Source organism: Ambystoma mexicanum, chromosome 2q (genome assembly GCF_040938575.1).
Source record: "Ambystoma mexicanum isolate Mex_15411 chromosome 2q, UKY_AmexF1_1, whole genome shotgun sequence".
Taxonomy (NCBI): domain Eukaryota; kingdom Metazoa; phylum Chordata; class Amphibia; order Caudata; family Ambystomatidae; genus Ambystoma; species Ambystoma mexicanum.
This window is the reverse complement of record NC_090924.1, coordinates 228842965-228862870: the sequence shown is the minus strand read 5'-3', so window position 1 is coordinate 228862870 and position 19906 is coordinate 228842965. Positions and strand designations below refer to the sequence as shown.

At 46.3% G+C, this 19906-nt stretch overlaps 1 protein-coding gene across 5 annotated transcripts in view; it reads right to left on the bottom strand.

The window, feature by feature from the left end:
* LOC138569309 (acyl-coenzyme A synthetase ACSM3, mitochondrial-like) overlaps positions 1-19906 on the bottom strand; it is a 770966-nt gene that overhangs the window by 608121 nt on the left and 142939 nt on the right. For all 5 annotated transcript variants that reach the window (XM_069647172.1, XM_069647174.1, XM_069647173.1 and 2 more), the window contains one exon: positions 1395-1605. In XM_069647172.1, coding sequence (XP_069503273.1) covers positions 1395-1605 — 211 coding nt within the window. The remainder of the gene's footprint in view (positions 1-1394; positions 1606-19906) is intronic.

Below are 19906 nucleotides of genomic sequence, written 5' to 3'. Positions count from 1 at the left end.
AAAAACCAAACCCACTCCTGCGTCCTAAAGGCCTCACCACAACAAAACCCTAACATTCGCAGTCTCTCTCTTTACAACTCACTTCGCCCTCCATCAGGCAGCAACGAACATGCGCGCTCCCAGACACATTTTTCTATAAACTTTATATTCACTTTATATCAAACTGATATACATTATATAATTTTTCATATCAAACTACAAATATACTTTATATCAAGAAATATACATTTGATATAAAACAGCTATAATATTTGATATCAACTTTATATTAAATTTATATCAAATGGATATCAAAAATCATATCAAAAAGAAGGCGGGACTGAGGCCAGAAGCAGGGATTGTTCCCACCTGTCAAAAATGTCACATTGCAAAAAAGGGGCCCCCATATACAACTCAGGCAGCTAGATACAGTCACTGCTATTAGTCTACTGCATGAGTATTCCGGTGATCTAAATGTCCATGCACCCAGTCATAGTCTGATCCTCTTACCTTACCTGCCACATCCCCTTTACCTCTACCTCTCTTGAAGACAGAGAGGCATCTTTAATTCGGAGTGTGCAATGGATTGTTGACGCCTGGGCACGGGACATGCCAATCTCCTTTCCCCACCACTGGCAACTGCAGGAGCAGCGGGTGGAAGAGGGTGGATCCTCCTCTCCCTTTCGCAGCACCTCCTAATCTCAGTGAAAAGGGATGGGGTGGGTGAAGGGGTCAGTTTCCCTATCCTTTCACCCATAGCCGATGCTTTAAGAAAGTGGCAGTTACAGCAGCAGCTACGGGTGAAACGAGGGGAAACATCCCCTCTCTCCTGCCATCCTTGCCTCTGAATCTGGCTTGGTCTGGGGTGATGCGAAGAGAAAGGCTTCCCCCTCCATTCACCCACTGCCCCATGCTGTAAGTGAACGACAGTTAATAGTGAGCCGCACATGTGGACAAGACCAGTCCTGAAGAAACGGTCTTCTTCACAGCTCCCGGTGAAGGAGGCTGAGGGTGAAGCCGGCGGGAGCTGTGAGGATGCTTGACATCACCAGAGGCTCCAGTACATTTATATATGTGTTTCTAATTAGAACATTCAGCTCTGTGCTTGCAGACTATTCTGGTGGCCTAAAGGAGTAGGCTAAGCAGTATTAAAGTCCCTGTCCCTTGTCATTGGCACTCACGTTTGGCTTGGGTCTTTTACACAGAAGTGGGCCTGTAATGCTGCTAAGAGCATGCATAGTGACTTTCCTTTGATAAGACGAGAAAACCACAGCAATTATCGTGATCAAATAAATCACCAGTATATACCTTCATTATGACCTTGTTTCTTATGAGTTGTTCCGACATTCTCTTAAAATGCATATGATTGAGCACTTTCAGTGCAGGTGGCAATTTGGCCAGCACCATTTACTCACCTGCTCGTATACAAGCCACATTAACCAACCACCATTCTGGGATGCGCGGTAGAATCACTATGACTCGATCACCCATTTTCAGACCACATGCGTCAGAAAGCATATTCGCCACCTTTTTTGACAAAGCTTGCAGCTCTTCAAAACTCCACCGGACCTCCCCTCCTCTGCCGTCTACCCACCAAAGGGCGGGATTCGATGGTTTGCTTCGCTCCTACAGAACAGAAAACTATATTGGATTGAAGTGGCCATATGAAATCGAAGTAACGCGTGCTATCTCAAATACAGAACCTTGAGCCTTCAATAGCCCTGCCGCACAGGAGAAACATATAGATTGCTATTCTAATTCTTGGAAGTGAGAATAATTGTACTTTTTTAAAACTAATCATAGTTTGAACGCTGGATATAAGAACATATTGATATCAAAATCAGAGTTGAAAGAGATGATAGTACAAGTAATCAGAGATTGGAATAACGGGATACAAGGGTTTGAATGATATCAGTAACAGGGCCACATTCATTGCAGATTGCCTAAACTTGGAAAGTCTTTAGCCTAAAAGAGTCTTTTTGCAGTAGTCTACAGAGGTACTGTTGCCACATATTTTTTTTCAATTGTTTGGTGTGACAGTGTTTTCTATCAAATCTTCCACAGAGAATACAAATAATAAGTTAAAAAATTAATTCAAAATACAATAATAAAATACCCATGTCCAATAGATACAATTTATCAGAATAATTAATACATTCAACACTACATTACATTAGAAAGTTCATATGCAATTTCAGACCAAAAGGCCAAAAGAGCTAGGCATAATGACATCTCAGAGCCATTTAAACATCTAATCCAAACAGCGTCCTTAAAAGCGACTGCATTCACACATGTCCCAAAATACAATGTGCCTTCCTGACTAACCTAGAAGCATCCTGCAAGGAAACCACTTGTCTTAGGGGCTGGTTGATGCTCAGTGAGTAGTTTTGCATTGATTTCAATCCGTTTTTGGCCTATGTGAGGTGCTTTTGTCGAGGTATTTGTGTGCTTTTTGCAATCGTTTTTTGCCTACATTGTGGTATACTTTGGGGTTTATCTTGTGTTTTTGTGGACTACCACCCCATTTTCTGAGCTGGCCTGCATCTAGAGTGTGCAGTCTCTGGACTGGAGTGTAGTTCTTTGTTTGTTTCTGGCTTTCTTACTGTCCCCAGCTCCCCCCTTGCAATTGGCTGGAACAGTCAGGTGTCTCTCTGCCTCTGTTCCTGTTAGCTGCTTCCACTTGCCTTCCTGACTGTAGTCTAGAGCAAGAAATTAAAGATCTCAGCACAGAGATAACAGAACTAACGAGTGAGGAAACATTCAAGGATATACCTGAGGACATCAACAACAAGCTTGAGGGGTACAAAACAGATCTTGAAGCAAGAAAAATAAGAAAGTTCAGACGAGACACACTGGACTACTTAAGAGATGAAGTTTACTAGTGGGCTGATAAATATCAAAATCAGCCACAACGATCAAGGAATCCCAACCCTAACTCAGATAATAGTAGTTCAGACACCGTCTCTAGCAGAGACGGACATCACGCCCAGCAACCACAAACAGCAACAGAACCAAAGGGTGCAGCAGGTGGAACCGAACGACCAAGCACAAGCAGTAGAGTGCCGCATCCGGCTTCTTTTTTAGACGGACACCCAAACGCAAGCGAACGAGGAGGGGGAAGAGGAAAAGGACCAGGAGTAAGAAGAACGATTACTACAGAAGGGTTTGAAATTTGTACCTACGTTTGGCACTAACCTATTCAGTACCAAGGTCGAACTTCACAAATTAACCAGAAAATTGAAATTAAAAGTTTTTTTTGCTGAAATGGAACATGAGTCTCCGCATAAAGAGGCAACAGAACTAGTTGAGTTCAAACCAAAGAGTACTTTTACACCACCCATCAGTGTACCAGCTATAGACATCTTTGAAAGAATGGTTATCTCCGATCTAAAGAAAATCAAATATGGAGCTCCTAAAAACAAAAACCTTAACAGAAAGGAAATGTCCATAATACGCAATCTTTACTCTGACGACAATATAACCATAAGACCAGCAGACAAAGGTGGCGATTTGGTGATCCAAAACACTTATGATTACGAACAGGAATGTAGGAGACAATTGGATGACCACACAGTTTACGCAAAGATGGGACAAGATCCCACCAAAGATATTTGTGAAAACTTGGAGATTCTTCTCTTAACCAGAGCAGAAGAAGAAGGTATGATCACAAAAAAGACCAAAGCATTCCTATTGACACAGAAACCAACTACTCCACATGTTTATCTTCTACCAAAAATACATAAAAGGTTTAACAAATCCACTGGGAAGACCAATCGTAGCTGCCACAGGAGGTATGCTACAGCCACTTAGAACCTACATTGATTATTTTTTAACCCTATCATACAGAAAACAGAAACTTATGTGAAAGACAGTACACATTTCCTTAACATACTTGAGAACATACAATTAACTGGGAACGATATCCTTTTCACAATAGACGTGACAAGTCTTTATACCAGCATCCCTCACGATTTGGGGCAAGAAGCGGTAGAGTGGCTCTTGTTACGAGAAGGCAACATAGGAGCAGTCAAAGAATTCATAATGTCCTTGCTGATGTTCATCTCAACTAACTCGTATTTCAAATACAAGAATGAGTACTACATACAAACAGGCACAGCCATGGGTGCAACTATGGCACCGTCTTACGCAAACAGCTTTATGTACCAATTTGAAATGTCACATATTCTACAAAAAACAGAGTGGAAAGACAAAATAAAATTGTGGATACGATACATAGATGATATTTTCTGCATATGGCAAGACACGAGAGAGTCGCTAGATGAGTTTCTTCAGTACATCAACAGTATAGACCATCGAATACAATTCACCTTCGAGATAGGGAATCCTGGAATTCATTACCTGGACATTCAAGTCAATGTACATAATCAACAGATTAAAACATCATTATTCACCAAACCAACAGATAGAAACAATTTACTACATCGGATGAGCTTTCATCAACAAAACACACTACGGAATTTGCCCTATGGTCAGATGTTGCGTCTCAAAAGGATAATCAGTGATCAAAGTGAGTTCGAACAAGAGTTAATTAGATTGAGTAAGAAGCTTGAAGATCGGGGATACCACGAAGAGGATATACTAACAGCAACAGAGAAGGAAGCGACAAAAACAAGAGCCAGCATCCTTATGCCAAAAAGCAAACCAACATCACCATCATTGGTATACGTATCAAGATTTTCTACTCAGAGTACACAAATTAAGAGTAGCATAAATAAACATTGGCAAATACTGACTAAAGATGAAAGAATCAAAGATCTTTTTTCTGCTCCACCAATATTTGCGTACCAAAGATCAAACAACCTGAGAGACCTACTTGTTAACACACGAGAAGACACACCCAGAAGAAGCACAGTAACAAAAAGAACTGGAATTTACCCATGCTTAAACTGTGGGAATTGTAACAGCATAATAAAAGGAGGTACAGTGGTACATCCCTACACAGGAGAAAAGATTACACTAAAATGCCAAGCAACCTGCAACACAGAAAATTGCGTATATTGTATACGTTGCCCTTGTGGTATATATTACGTTGGTGAAACAGGACGAAAACTACGTATACGTATTAATGAACACAAATCATGTATACGCAACAATAATACCAACTCAGCAGTGGCAAAACATTTCAATGATAAAAAGCATAACATCTCACAACTCAGATTCCAGGTACTTGAACTTATTGACAAAACCTCTAGAGACATTAAAAAAAAGAGGCAACAGAGAGAAGCATACTGGATTGATGGACTAGAAGCGTCATCACCAAGAGGAATGAACGATGAATTCGATCTGAATTGTTTTCTTTAAAGACTTTGCATATTGCCTAGCACCATTTAACTGCAACATGTATTGTTACTCTCAATGAATCCTGTTTTTACAAGTACTGTACCATGTTTCATGTATCCACACAGTTAGACTGGTATCTTTTGTCAATCACGTACCGGAAGGGTGCTCCGCACCTCAGCAACAATTAATATTTCACACACTTACATTTTGCAGGAGTGATAGAGATTGGACGGTTGAGATATATAAAAAAAAATGTTTTCAAGTATCTCCTGTCTTTGAACAGATCATCACCTACGAGTATTACTCACTCACACAGGTACTGACTAGCATACCATGCAACACCATAACTTCATTACACACTCCGTAGCATTCGCGCATCATACACGTACCTCGTCACTCATTTATTGATAGTAATTGCAGCATATGTTGCACATATACAAATTATAACTGCAATTAGTTTTTAGGTACCTGACACCCACCATCTAGTTGATTAACAGATTACAGAGACAGAGCACAGCAATTTGCATTAAGCACCAGAGAGATGCCCACACCAATATGGCCGTCGGGCTCGTCTGCGAGCAGCCATTTTAGATATACACGTTGCCTAGACAACGCTTTACTTTTCTGTGACACCCGGGACTGGTAGCAGCTCGGAAGGAAAGGCACGAAAGGATCGCTTTACCGATAACAAAGCTCTTTAGGTAAGCACTATGAAATAACAAGAACCAAGAGCAGCAGTGCTCCTTATCAGCACGAACACGTTAAAGCATGCGTTCGATTCAAACTATTTAACCTTTTTTCAGCGTTACACAAACGCATCCGACAACGCTGACCAGCGCCACTAATCGCGCCTGGGATACAGAAGCACTGGCAGGTTAGTGCACGCATACGACATAAGGAAGAACAGATATATATATAACATTTGGTAAGAGCCGACAATGTTTAGTTTAACTACCAGCGTGAATAAATACAGATTGACTAGACAAAATGTATAATGATCCTTAAGACTATGGAGAAGATTGGGTAGATGGTTCTCTATGCTGTAATAACATGTGGAACAAGTTTCATCATTATCAAGTTTCATTATTACATTATGAGTGTGCAAGGAATAAGTTAAATATGGATCTTGCATAAATTTATAGGTATTTTTACACAAGTCACTAACAGGGGCATATGTTGTTTTCTCTTTCTCTTTACGTGTTATTTGTCAATCGTTTTTGTCCTATGTGGGTACCCTGTATTTTTCAAGGTTCTTGCAATACGTCTATTGAAATATGAATGTGTAATTTTTGATTCTTTTGATGATGGTAGAACAATGTAAGTAATCCTGAATAGATTTACCCGGCTCTGAAGAAGGAAACTAGGTTTTCCGAAATGCATTAGCCACAGGGTTATCGTTTGCCTACAAAACAGCAAATTACAAATTGGTGATTCTTAACCAATGACAAGCTTTTATTAATTCACATAGCAGTGGATTAAAGAGAATCATTTCAAAATCATTTTCAACTGTGTTCGACTCTTCATTAGATATTTTTTGACAAAGTATAATATAAAGCATTTAACCATTCATGGTAATTACAGGTGTGCGGCCCGCACCGATGGCTAATCAGCCTAGGTCCTTTTTCTTCTGTAATCTAGAAGTATCCTGCAAGGAAACCCCTTGAAAAGCAACCCTAGGGGATGGTTGATGCTCAGGGGGTAGTTTTATATTGATTTCCATCCGTGTTTGGCCTGCTGCATGTGCTTTTGTGGAGGGATTTGTGTGCTTTTTGCAATCGGTTTTTGCCTAGATAGTTGTATTTTGTGGGGTTTATCTTGTGTTGTTTGTGGACTCCCATCCCATTTTCTTAGCTGGTCTGCATCTAGAGTGTGCAGTCTCTGTGGTGTGGTCCTTAGTTTGTTTCTGACTTTTTCACTGTCCCTCCCCTCCCCCTTGCAATTGGCTGGAACAGTCGGGTGTCTTTCTGCCTCTGCTCCTGGAAGCCATTTCCACTTGCCTTCCTGACTGTAATCTAGAAGCATCCTGCAAGGAAACCACTTGAAGAGAAATCTTAGGGGCTGGCTGATGCTCAGTGAGTAGTTTTACATTGATTTCAACTAGTTTTTCGCCTGTTTCAGGTGCTTTGCTTTATCTAGTGTTTTATGTGGACTCCCACCCTGTATTCTGAACTGGTCTTCATCTAGAGTGAAGGATCAACATACGTCACATTTAAATAGAACTGTTAAAAACTAGCATGCATCACATCCAGACAGAAGTTTAAAGATAATCATGCGTCACATCCAGACGGAATTGTGAAGATAATCATATGTCACATCTAGATAGAATTGTGGAGATAATCATGTGCCTCATATACATGGAATTGTGGAGTTTAGCCTGCGTCTTGGTCTTGTCCAGACAGAATTTTGAAGATAATCATGCGTCACATCAAGACAGAATTGTGAACCTAATCATTCATCACATCTAGATAGAAGTGTGAAGAAAATCATGTGTCTCATACACATAGAATTGTGGAGATTAGCCTGCGTCACATTTAGATAGAATTGTGGAGACTAGCCTGTGTCACATTTAGATAGAATTGTGAAGATAATCATGCGTCACATCTAGACAGTGATGCTACTAACCAACCTTACTAAAAGAAACTCACCCATATGTATACACCTCTCAAACTCTAACCAAACACAACCATAGCTCTAAAGCGCTGTAACAACAAAACAAACCACACATAGCCTCGCACAACAGGTGCCCTGGAGGACTCATCCCAGAAAGTGGAGACAGAGAGCCATGGGAAATCGACAACGCCCGAATCTTCGAAGAAAGACTGCACAGGAACATGAGGAAACAACATGACCTCATCGTAGGGGATGAAGTGCTGGTGAAGAATAGAATCCTGAGGGCAGGTTGTCCCTCACCGATGAGCCGCATTCCATGGACATGATCCAGGTGAAGGGGTGGATGGTGACCGCAGCAGACAAGCGAGGGACAGTGATGAGAAATGTAAGTTTCTTTAGGAGAGTGGGGAGACTCCACTACCGGAGGAGGTAAGAGAGGAAAGTGGCAGCTGGCACAAGGATGGTGGAGGAGGCATCAGCTGTCCGCAAACCCACAGCAGGTCCCGGCCTGGTAAGTGACGGGTCCCCAGGTGAGGGAGGAATGCAGAGGCGTCCTCAGAGTGAAGGAATAAGGAGACCCTCCCACTTTGATAACTATGTCATGACTGGCCGACCCATCCAGGACACAATGTCTGTTTTGTAATCTTTACTGTATTGAACAATCTGTTATGTTCGTTCATTTTGTATGGTTGATAAAGTTGGGTTATATTTTACCTAATGAAAAAGGAAGCGTGTAATGGGTCACGTGTTATCCACGTACAGAGTAATGCAACTCTGCCGCATAACTAAACAAAGTGGTGTTCCTGCACCCGCCTTTGGTAGTGCGCGCCCGGAGCCCATAAGCCTAACAATGCGTGTGTGTCCTCTCTCACAGGAGGCGTGGGGGGAGTGTTACCACGGACCCAGCGCCATCAAAAGGCACAATACAACAGCTCGTTCATCCGCTTTCATTCACCTCTTAATGCATGTGCCTTCTACTGACGACAAATTAGCACTAAACAAACCGCCACAACGCTAACCTCTCTTTACCTGATTTTCCTTATGATATGATATATGTCATTTATAACACGCCTGTACACAAGTGTTTCGAGGCAAGGGAGGGGGAACAGAGGGAGGACAGAGACAACGATCTTAATAGGCCTGGTGACATTGAGATCAGGCAAGTGCAGGGGAGGGTGGAAGGGAAAATTGCAGGGGGGAGCGGCAAGTGCAATACATAGGATAACCGTAAAAATAAATAAGACAATAAATAAAAGTGCGAACAGCTGGTGGCAAGGCAAGTGCAAGGTTAAGTGCAGATATCAGGTGTCAAGTGCTGGTGAGGGGCTGTAGGGATACAGAAACAGACCCCGAATGCATGGGTTGCAAGGGGGGCAGTGCGGGTTGCAACTGGCGGGAAGGGTCCCTGGGCCCGAGGTCAGAGAGTAGCCAGGTAACCAGTACAGTTTCAGCCAGGAGATCAGCTGGGGAGAGGAGGAGAGAAAGCAGAAGCAAAGAGGAAAGTATGAGGTCCTTCCGGAACCGGAGATGGCTCTCCTCAAGTTTCAGGGAGGCAGGGAGGTTGTTCCAGAGGGAGGCCCCAGCAGAAGAAAGATCTACCAGCAACTTCTTGCTTGGAGAAGCGATTGACCCTGAGGGAGTTGGAGGCAGATGAGAGAAGAGCTTGAGAAGGAAGATATTTAGGAAGAGAGAGTTGAAGGTATTGAGGCACCAGGCCACAGAAGGCCTTGTTGACAATGCAGAGGGTTTTGAACTTAATCCTTACCGCCACTGGGAGCCAGTGTAGAGATTTCAGTCCTGGAGAGATACGATCCCTGGGCTTGAGGCCAAGGACAAGTCTCGCAGTCCTGTTTTTGATGAGTTGCAGAGGGCGTAGAGCAGAGGCAGGCAGATTTAGAAAGAGGCTGTTGTAGTAGTCCAGCCTAGAGAGTACCAGAGCTCTGGAGACAGTGAGCTTCTGGGGGAAGGATAGGAAAGGAAGAATACCTCTGAGGAGGTGCAGCCGGTAGTGCGACTTCTTAGAGACGTCAAAGATGTGAGGAGAGAAGGAAAGTGTAGAGTCAAAGATGACCCGAGGTTTTTAGCCTCATAGGTGGGATTAGGAAGAGGGCCAAGAGAGGCCAGTCAGAGAGTGACAGGAAAGGAGGGAGTAGGTGTGCAGATGAGGAGAATTTCAGTCTTACTGGCATTAAGGCAAAGATCATTTGCGACACACCACTCCTGCATATCAGACAGACAGAGATGAAAGAAGGAGAAGAGGTGGTGGATGGGAGCTTTAAAATGAGTTCAGTGTCATCCACATAGCACTGAAAGTTACGGCAGAGAGCGGCAATGCGGTGGGAAAGAAGTGCAGGTATTTGTTGAACAGCCAGGGAGAGAGGTCGGAACCCTGGTGAACACCACAGGAAGAGATGGAGATAGAGGAGAGGAAGGACCCAAGTTGTACCTGCGAGGGTCAATCAGAGAGGAAAGAATTCAGCCAAGCTAGGGCTTGATCGGTGATACCCAGGTTATCACGGAGACGGTTGAGCAGGATGGCATGGTTGACTGTATCAAAGGCAGAAGAGAGATCAAGTAAGATGAGGACTCAGTGGGTGTTGGAATCAAGGTTGGAGACCAGGCCTTCACGGATGTTCAGTAGAGCAGTTCTGTGCTTCTGGCAGCTCTGAAGCAAGATTGATAGTCATGGAGAAAACCAACAGATTCAGTGTGGAGATTAAGCTGGGATATGGCCACCTTTTCCAGGAGTTTGCACAGGAAAGGGGTGAAGGAGATTGGGTGATAGTTAGCCGGGCAAGAGGGGTCGGCAGAGGCTCTCTTAAGAAGAGGGTGCACAGGTGAGTGCTTCAGGGGGGATAGGAAGACTCCAGTGGTGAAGGAGTGGTTGCATAAGTCCACCAGAGCAGGAGCTAGAGTATCAATGTGGTCCTTGATGGTTTTGGAGGAACAGGGGTGAACCTGTTTTGACGAGACTTTCATAGATCAGACTTGTCTAGAAACCTTGTCTGGGGAGAACAGGGGAAAGGCAGAGAAGGAGGGAGGAGAGGTGGCTGAAGAAGGGCCAAGGGAAGAGCAGGGAGTAGAGGGAGGAGGAGGAGAGGAAGAGAGAGAGGACAGGATGTCCTGGGTTTTAGAGATGAAATGAGAAGCCAGGGCCGTGCAGAGGGCCTGGGAGGGGACAGGAGAGGTAGAGACTGCAGCAGGATTAGCCAGCTCCTTGCAGATTTTAAAGACTTCAGCCACGTTGTTAGATGCCGCATGAGACGCGGGCTTTGATGTGGGCACTCTTCTTGGTGCGGACATAGCGCCGGTATTGCCTTTGGAGCAGGCGGCAGGCCAGTTTGTCAGAGAATGTACCTGAAGCACGCCATTTCCTCTCAGCCACCCTGCACTTGCATTTAAGGGTGACGAGGTCTGAGTCGTACCAAGAGTTGCACTTGGCTTTGTGCTTCAGGCGGATCCTCATGACAGGGGCAAGAACATCGAGAGTATCAGATATAGCAGAGGGGGGAAGCATGGAAAGGGTTGTGTCAGGGAGTGCGTCAGCCAAGGGAGGAGGAGAGGGTGAGAATGTGGCAGCGAAAGCCTAAACTGACACATGCTTCATGGGTCGGATAACCGAGAAGGTAGGTGGCAGTGCTGGAGTTGGCTTGGCCTGAGGGGTGGAGATGGCGAGCTGGGAGGAGAGGAGAAAGGGATCACTCCAGGAGAGGAGAGTGGTGAGAGGGATAGAAAGGGGAAGGTCTGAAGAGATCAGAACATCCAAAGTTTGCGCTGCAGAGTGAGTCGGGCCAGAGGGGAGACTATAGAGTGAGAGAGTCGCAGAGGTCGTGAAAGAGTCCAGAGGATGGAAAGGAAGCATCCAGGTGGATGATGAAGTCTCCAAGAAGGAGGAGTTGAGTGGTCGAGACTAGGAGGGAAGAGGAGATGTCCACCCACTCAGAGAGGAAGGAGGAGATCTGACCAGGTGGCAGATACATTATAGCCACAGTAAGGGAAAAACCAGGAGAGAGAAAGAGCCTGCAGAGGAGGCATTTGAAAGACGAGTAGGCCTGCGTAGGAATGACAGAGGCAGGAATCCACTCCGGGAAGATCAGGACTACACCCCCACCGGAACAGTTGGGTCTAGGTGTGGAGAGGATCTTGTAGCCGTCAGGGAGGAGAGTGTCAAAGCTTGTGACAGAGCTGGCCGTGAACCATGTCTCGGTGAGACCCGAGAACATTGAGGTTAAGTTCCTCCAGGAGGCGCAGATATCAGAGGAGTGTTTGACAGCTGAGCAAGAGTTTAGATTGGCAAGATGGAGAAGGTTGCCATCCTTGAAAGACTTCCGGGAAGGGGTACAAATAAGAGGTATGCCCCGTGGAGGTGTAGAAGAAGCCCGAGGGGGGGCAGAAGAGGAAGGAGGATAGGGAAAGGTAGCCAAGGAGGAGACAGCAAGGAAGCCATATCGGGAAGAGAAGGGAAAGGAGGAGAAAAGAGGAAATTGATGAGGCGCAGGAAGCGTCTATCAAAGAGGAGAAGGTTGGCTTGAGGGCCTTGGACCAAGATGGTTTGAATATTTTCACTTGAAAGTCATAATAATGATATAATCAATAATTGTCAACATATTGGGGGTCATTACGAGGTAGGTGGTAAGGGATTACCGGCACCGGTAAGGACACCGGTGTCGGTAATCCCTTACCACCCTATTCCTAGGTCCCTTAGCGGGTCCCTTCCTTAACGTCTGGTTTTACCAGGCGTTATGGAAGGGACCAGTTAAGGGACTTCAGAGCTAATAACGGTACCGCAAATTGCGGTACCGTTATTAGCTCCATCCCCATTGCCATTGAGCCCTATGGGGGCTCGAACGGGAATGGGGAATGGCTCCCGGAATGGGGACTTACCGGGTCCTCCAAGGTTGGAATGACCCGGTAAATCCCTATTTCGGGAACCCGGACCCGGAATGCATTAAGAGGGTAGCCATGGTGCTAATAGCATGGTTATAGCACCATGGCTACCTCCAACCTCATAATGACCCCCATTGTCTTTTCATGATTAATGACAGAGCAATACCTGAAAGGCATAGGAGAATGAAGGATTGCCCTGTGTACTCTGGCAGTAGAACACATGTGTGGAAATGGAGAAAAAAAAACATAAAAATAAAGAAAAATTACAGCAAGTTTTATTTCTGAAATGCCGCCAGCAGTATTAAAAACATACCACCATTGGGGCATGGCCAGCAGCGCCACTGATGTGGCAGCTCTGTTGAAGGCCTCTGTGAAAGCCTGTCGGATCGGTAAAAAATTGCGTTTCCCAGCTGATGCCAGAGATCGGAATGCAAGCAATAGCTGTCTGAATGTGTTGGGAAGGCTTTTCCGGCAAACAAATGTGTGGAGCAGCCCGGAGCTTATAGGAAAGGCGAAGCCCCGAAACAGCGTATCACCCACGGCGTCCCTCCAAGATGGCGCTGAGGTGCAGTTAACCATGTGGAAAAGCTGAGAGAATTGCACCTGGGGTTAAGCGAACAGGAGCTAATCCTCTCGGTGCCCGCCACGCAGACCCACCAGGCGAAGGACCGATGGGGGAATTGTCCCCACTCACTCCCCTGGAGCCAGCATATGATACTTTGAGTGACAGGCGGTGCGGAGACTACGGGTGCATCAGAGAACCTCTGAAGCAGTAAGTCGGCTGCGCCTCCCTCACTGCGCCTCTCTCAATGGGCACCCGGCTCCCACAACACGCTCCATGGATCCTCGGCCCGATGTAATGGCCGCAACGTGACCCAGCCGTCCCCGCCCTAGGTCAACACCTTCCACTTGCTCCCAAGGCCCGCGGCTCTTCTTCAGAGGGACGCACGACACCACAGTAGGGACGGAAACACCCCTAGGAGCCCACAGCCACGGAACGCTGAAAAGCGGACAACAGACCCGTACCCTGAGGTAGGAAGCGCAGACATTCCCCCCCCCAGGGAGCGAACTCACGCTCCCCAGCAGGAGAAAAACACATGGGAGGCAATGAATGCTCCCATAGCCTGGAAGCTGAGCTCGAACCTTCACAGCTTGCCTCCCCAAGATCTAAGACCAGCGGATCATGGACCCTGGCGGACAGAAATGAGATCTTGGAATATGAGCAGGAGGACTTGGCGAACAGGTCCCGAAGAAATAATCTCCGGATTAGAGAAGAGCCCTTATCAGCTCAAGACCAAGATCTGTCAGAATACATAAGGGATTCCACTCCCTCCTGCCACACCTAGAGTAGTCTCAGCTGCTACTAGATCACACCCACAGACTGGGCACCCGCAGGGGACTGGAATCAGAATATTCACTGGATGTTATCACTGAAGTCTACTTCTACACAACAAAGCAGGAGATCCTGGTGGTGGCCCCCACCTGAGATTAACTGTCTTTCCAGGGCTCGCCCCTACAGATCTTTCAGGACCTGATGACTGCAACGATGCAGAAACAAAGGACTCTCCGGCCCCTGACTCTTTTCTTAAGGGACCAGAAGATCAGATACGTTTGGCTGTTTCCTACCACCGTACAGTTCTCCTATAAAGGGGTTTCCCGGTTGATCTCATGCCTGGAAGATGCAGAGGGAATCCTGACAAGGGAGGCAGCTCCCTTCTGAACACCCTCACAGGAGCGGAAGACCTTCCTCCAAAAGAGGTGCGCTCGGCATGGTCGAAAGTACAAAGGTCTTGCAACCCGAATAAACTGCCTTCACACACCTGACACACAGGGAACCAGCAGCTGTAAAGTCCCACAAACCCGATCCCGACACTTAAACACCGGATCTGCTGGCATCAATGAAACATCAAATACTATAGCCAGTAAGACGGACTTCACATGACCCAAGCTTAACCTCAAGGAGGATGACACCTAAGAACCCTTGAGGTGTTTTGCGGACAGTTCTTGGCATTTGGAAAGTTTGGAGTCGATGATTTGGACTCCGTTTGATATTGCTTTTGGGTTACTTGTTTGAAATTTCGGTTGGAGCACGAATGCAGGAGTCCTTATGCTTGGGATTCCAGGTACCACCCTCCTGACTCCCCCCTCCCCTCCCTTCTTCAGTGAAAGTGGAAAACTTAGAGATACCTCATCAGACTCTGAATTTCATCTCACTGATCGTCAAAGGGCTGAACTCTCCCGTCAAACAGAAATCTATTCTGAAGCGCATGAAGGATCTAGAGGGCACAGTGACTTTCCTTCAGAAAACCCACATTCTCCCAGAGGATTTCACCCGCCTCTGAACTAGAGACTTTCTCAAACAATTTTTGGCCTCGGGAGGAACTAAAAAAGGGGGGACAGCGATTCTAATGGCAAGAGGCGTCCAGTTTGAGGAGTTGGACACTATTAGAGATCCGGGAGGCCGGTTCATTGGAGTAAAAGGTATGCTCTTGGATTAGCTATACTCATTGGTCTCAATATATGCCCCGAATGAGGGTCAAGAATTCTTCTTTGGGGGTCTGGAAGCTGCTGTCCTTCCCTTCTTGGAGGGCCAAATCATTATGGGGGGGAGGGGACTTCAATGGCGTCCCTGATCCATAGGAGGACAGAACGAATTCCCCGTCCCCCAAGGATTTCAGGATAGCCCTGATAATTCTTCATTTGTTCAGATCGCTGGGAGTGGTGGATGCCTGGAGAGTCCTGCATCCAGAGGAAAAGGACTTCACCTTTTTTTCCCAGGTTCACCGCTCCTCATCTCGTATTGACTTAATCCTGGCCTCGTCCCAGTTTATGTCATTCACAAGCAAAGTGGACATTGCCCCAAAGGTTCTCTCGGACCATGCTCCAGTACTGCTACAAATTAGGGCCTGGAATCCAGTTGCATTGACCAGACCACAATGGCGTTTATATGACCCAATCCTGAATGATATGGCCCTAAGGGATGGGGTAGCAAAAGCAATCAGGGACTATTTCCGGGAGAACCCCATGGACTGACCTCCCCAGCTATTACATGGGATGCCATGAAGGCAGTCATCGGGGGTATTTTCATTGCTCACACGGTGGCATATTATAAAAATGGAAAAAACAAACTAGGGCCCATTTGGAACAGGAAATCTCGGAGATCAAAGGCAAATATAAGCAGGGGTGGTCCCCCAAATCCCACTCCACCCTCTTTATAGCTCGAAACAAACTAGAGGCCCTATATGCTGAGGAAACAGCACAAACTCTGATGTCTGTTAAACAGGGTTACTATGCAAAGAGCAACAAGCCCAACCACCTCCTAGCAAGAAAATTGACACAGGCCAATGAGAATGTAACTTTATCATAGGCCTCAAAGACCAACACGGGGTAACCCAATATGGGGATCTGGATAAACTCCTTCTAGCTCAGGCTCACTTACTAGAGACCATGTCTAACTCAGGGAGATCGGTCTCGGCCCAGAGAAAGTACATTGTGGAAGCGGACCTACCTCGTTTACCCCGGGAGAGATGGAGGCACTAGAAGCTCCTATCCGATAGGAGGAAGTGGAGGCAGTAATAAAATCTCTAAAACCCAGGGCCACCGGCCCTGATGGGTTTTCACCCAAATTTGATTAACTCTTTAGTAGCCAGCTGCTCTCCCCCCAGCGGCCCATTTCAATTCTTTTGGTGAAGTGTGTAGTGTGCCCTCCTCCATGCAATCCTCTATCACAATTTTGTTTTTGAAACCTGCTAAGGATCACAGAGAGTGTGCTTCGTATAGGCCGATCTTTCTCCTGAATATTGACGCAAATATTTACTGGAAGGTACTAGCAAATCACTTAGCCCCTTTCCTTCCCACACTAATTAACGCAGATCAGACAGGCTTTATCCAGGAGAGAAAGACGGGAGATAACATCAGGCGGGCTTTGAACCTAATTGAGTCTACTGCCTTGAGTAAAGGGAAGATGGCCCTCCTAGCCCTAGATGCAACCAAGGCGTTTGACAAAGTAGATTGGTCCTTTATGCACTTAACCTTGGAGGCTTTCGAGTTCGGACCCCAATTTAGGAAGATGATAACCTCCAACTATTTCTCCCTGGATACTTTACTTCAGGTTAATCAGGAGCGCTCTTCCCAGATTCCCCTAACATGTGGCACACGACAGGGATGCCCTCTTTCCCCCCTTCTGTTTGCCCTCATCATGGAACCAATGGTACAACACATCCGTAGGAATAGTACAATCCCGGGGGCGGGGTCCATGACTCCTCCCACAAGGTATCGCTGTATGCCGACAACATACTTCTCTCCATCACTAACATTCGACCCTCTCTCCAAGCGGCTTTACAAGAACTTCAGGACTTTGGTAGAGTAGCTGGATTTGAAATAAACTTTGGGAAGTTAGTGGCCCTAGGGGTGGGGCTGTCACCTCAAGATCAGTGCTCGTCAAACACTATGCACGATTCACTGGGATACCAAATCGGTTGAATACCTGGGGGTCGGCTTACAATTTCCCCGATGGACCTCTACACAGCCAATTTCCCCCCTCTCATTAAATCGTTAGGAAAGGACCTAGATAGATGGGCCGGCCAGGAGATCTCTTTGATGACCCGAATCACTGCAGTGAAAATGAACCTGCTCCCTCGCCTACTTTACTTCTGTTCATCCCTCCTAATGGTAATTCCAAAAATAGCATTGGACCAGCTCCAACGTAAAGTCCTAGGATTCACATGGCAGGATAAAAAATCTAGAATCCCCAAAAAAGTGATGATGTGTGGATCACGGCTGGGGGGGTCTAGGGGTCACCAATCTACAGAGGTATGCGAAGGCAGCCCAGTTTATGCACTAGCTTACATGGACAGCCGAGGATCCAGCACCAAAATGGATGGAGATCGAGCAATCCCGAAGCGCTCTCCACCTCTGCTTTTTGCCCTTCGTCCCCCACACGATACAAAAACAATGGCCCCTGCTCTCATAAACAAAGGCCACCCTAAAGTCTTGGGTCGAGGTGCTAAAGGGGAAAAGGATTACTAGGGGCATGGGCCCACTTTCCCCAGTCTTCGGCAATCCCGTCTTTACACCAGGCATGCTCCCGTGGGCTTTTGGGAACTGGAAAAAGGGGGGCTTACTCACACTAGCACAACTATCCGATGAGGATCGGCCTTGACATACGAGGATTGCTAAAGGGAATTCCACCTTTCAGAATCAAAGGTTCCCATACACTCAATTACGCTACTAGATTATACACCCAGAAATAAGACAAAAGGCCACTCTAACTCTGAGCCCGCTCGAACTGACGACCAAGGAGGGCTTAGGCAAGGGCAGGATCTCGAAACTGTATAAAATTTTGAGGGATGATCCTCTGACCTCCCGCCGCCTGGACTATATGTCACGATGGGAGGCAGACCTGGGCCACCAACTGGACGATGCAGAATGGCTAGACATTTTGGCCAGGGATCATACCTCGTCCAGGTGTGTGACGAACAATGCGTGCGCCTTAAAACTGCTGTTCCGATGGTACTATCCCCTGGCACAGATACACCACTTCCAGGCCTCAATAGCCCCTGCCTATTGGAGAAACTGTGGGGCCAATGGCTCCTATTTCCACGTGTGGTGGGACTGTCCCCGGAGTCGATCCTTCTGGGAAGTTATTGTGGAAACCATGGAAGCTATCACGGGTAGCAAACTCCCGCTCTGGCCTAAAAACTTGCTTCTGGGGGCCCCACTGAAGGAACTATACCCGAGGTTTAGGGCATGCACGAAGCTGCTGACACACTTGCTACTGGCGGCACGCATTACCATCGCCCCCGCGCTGGAAGCCAATTGAAGACCCGTCACCTGGTTCTATGGTGGATCAAGGTCTGGGACGTGCTGGCGGCAAAGAAGGTGACTGCGGCGAGGGATGGAAAGCTCCACCAATTTCAATTGATCTGGACGCCACTACTGGAGTATGATCTTAAATATCCAGCTTTGACCTACAAACCCTGCCTGGCACGCAGAGCTGTTGATAGGTCTGGAAAAGACCCGGGGCTACGCTAATGTTGAACTGTCAGGACTCGGGCTAGCTAGCCTTTTGGTTGTAGGCTCCGAGATTCTATCCGGGGCTACAACCAAAAGACCAGGGGCTATAGCCCACTTAGCCCCCCCCCCCTCAGCAAAGCCTCTGTTGGCACGTCTGTATTTATGCCTGGGAAAGAACGGATAACAGCGAAATTATTGGGAGAAAGAAACCTGGTGAACTGGGTGGGGTTAAGTGGGGGGAAACAGCGTTCTCTGGGGGGGGGGGGGGGGGAGTTTCTTTACTAAGAATGAGCTAAGTGAGTCTTGTTGGCTATGGCAATTGACTCATATGTAATGATTGCCCTCTCGTGTCAAGATGTTGTATTGTATGCTCCAATCGTTTAATAATAACAATAAAAATATATTTAAAAAAAAAAAACATACCACCATCTCTGACAATTGGATGGTGGCCTATCAATGGGAAGAGTCCTTGAAGTACCGCTGGCAGTGCTTCTGGCAGTATTTAATCCAAAACCATCCATCCAGACTGTAATGAACCCCTGATGAAACTCGCAGGTATAAGCGAAAGTAATTATGCAGCATTTTATTTTAGAAAAAAGGTAGCTGTTTTATTCCTAAATAAATCACATGGGAACGACATCTGATCAGCTCTCCTGGCACCTTACATCAGGTGTGCGTAGACCATCCATTCCAGTTTCTTTATATGCATCTTGGGACAGTTATAAATAAAGAACTACAATTCCCAGAATGCACAGCAAAACGCAGGCACGAATGGGCCAATTCATCTGACCTGGAACAATGTGAGAACTCTGCACATGCACAGAACTCTGAAGGTAAGCATTTAGGGTAATAACTTGTTTATATGATTACAACACCTTATTCCCACCTGGTGAAAAAGAACACATTCCAGAACCATCAGTATATTTATTGACAAATAAATTCCCCTCTATACACAACCACCCCTCCGCTCAGAAGGCCTGCCCTTAGATAAAGACAATAATGTCCACAGCCGTTGATAAAATGCTCCGTCTCGAGGTAATGATCCCATGAAGTGAGTCAGCACTAAACCAGCTGGAGACCAGATCTGGAAGATTTGATGCTGGAGGGCGGCCTG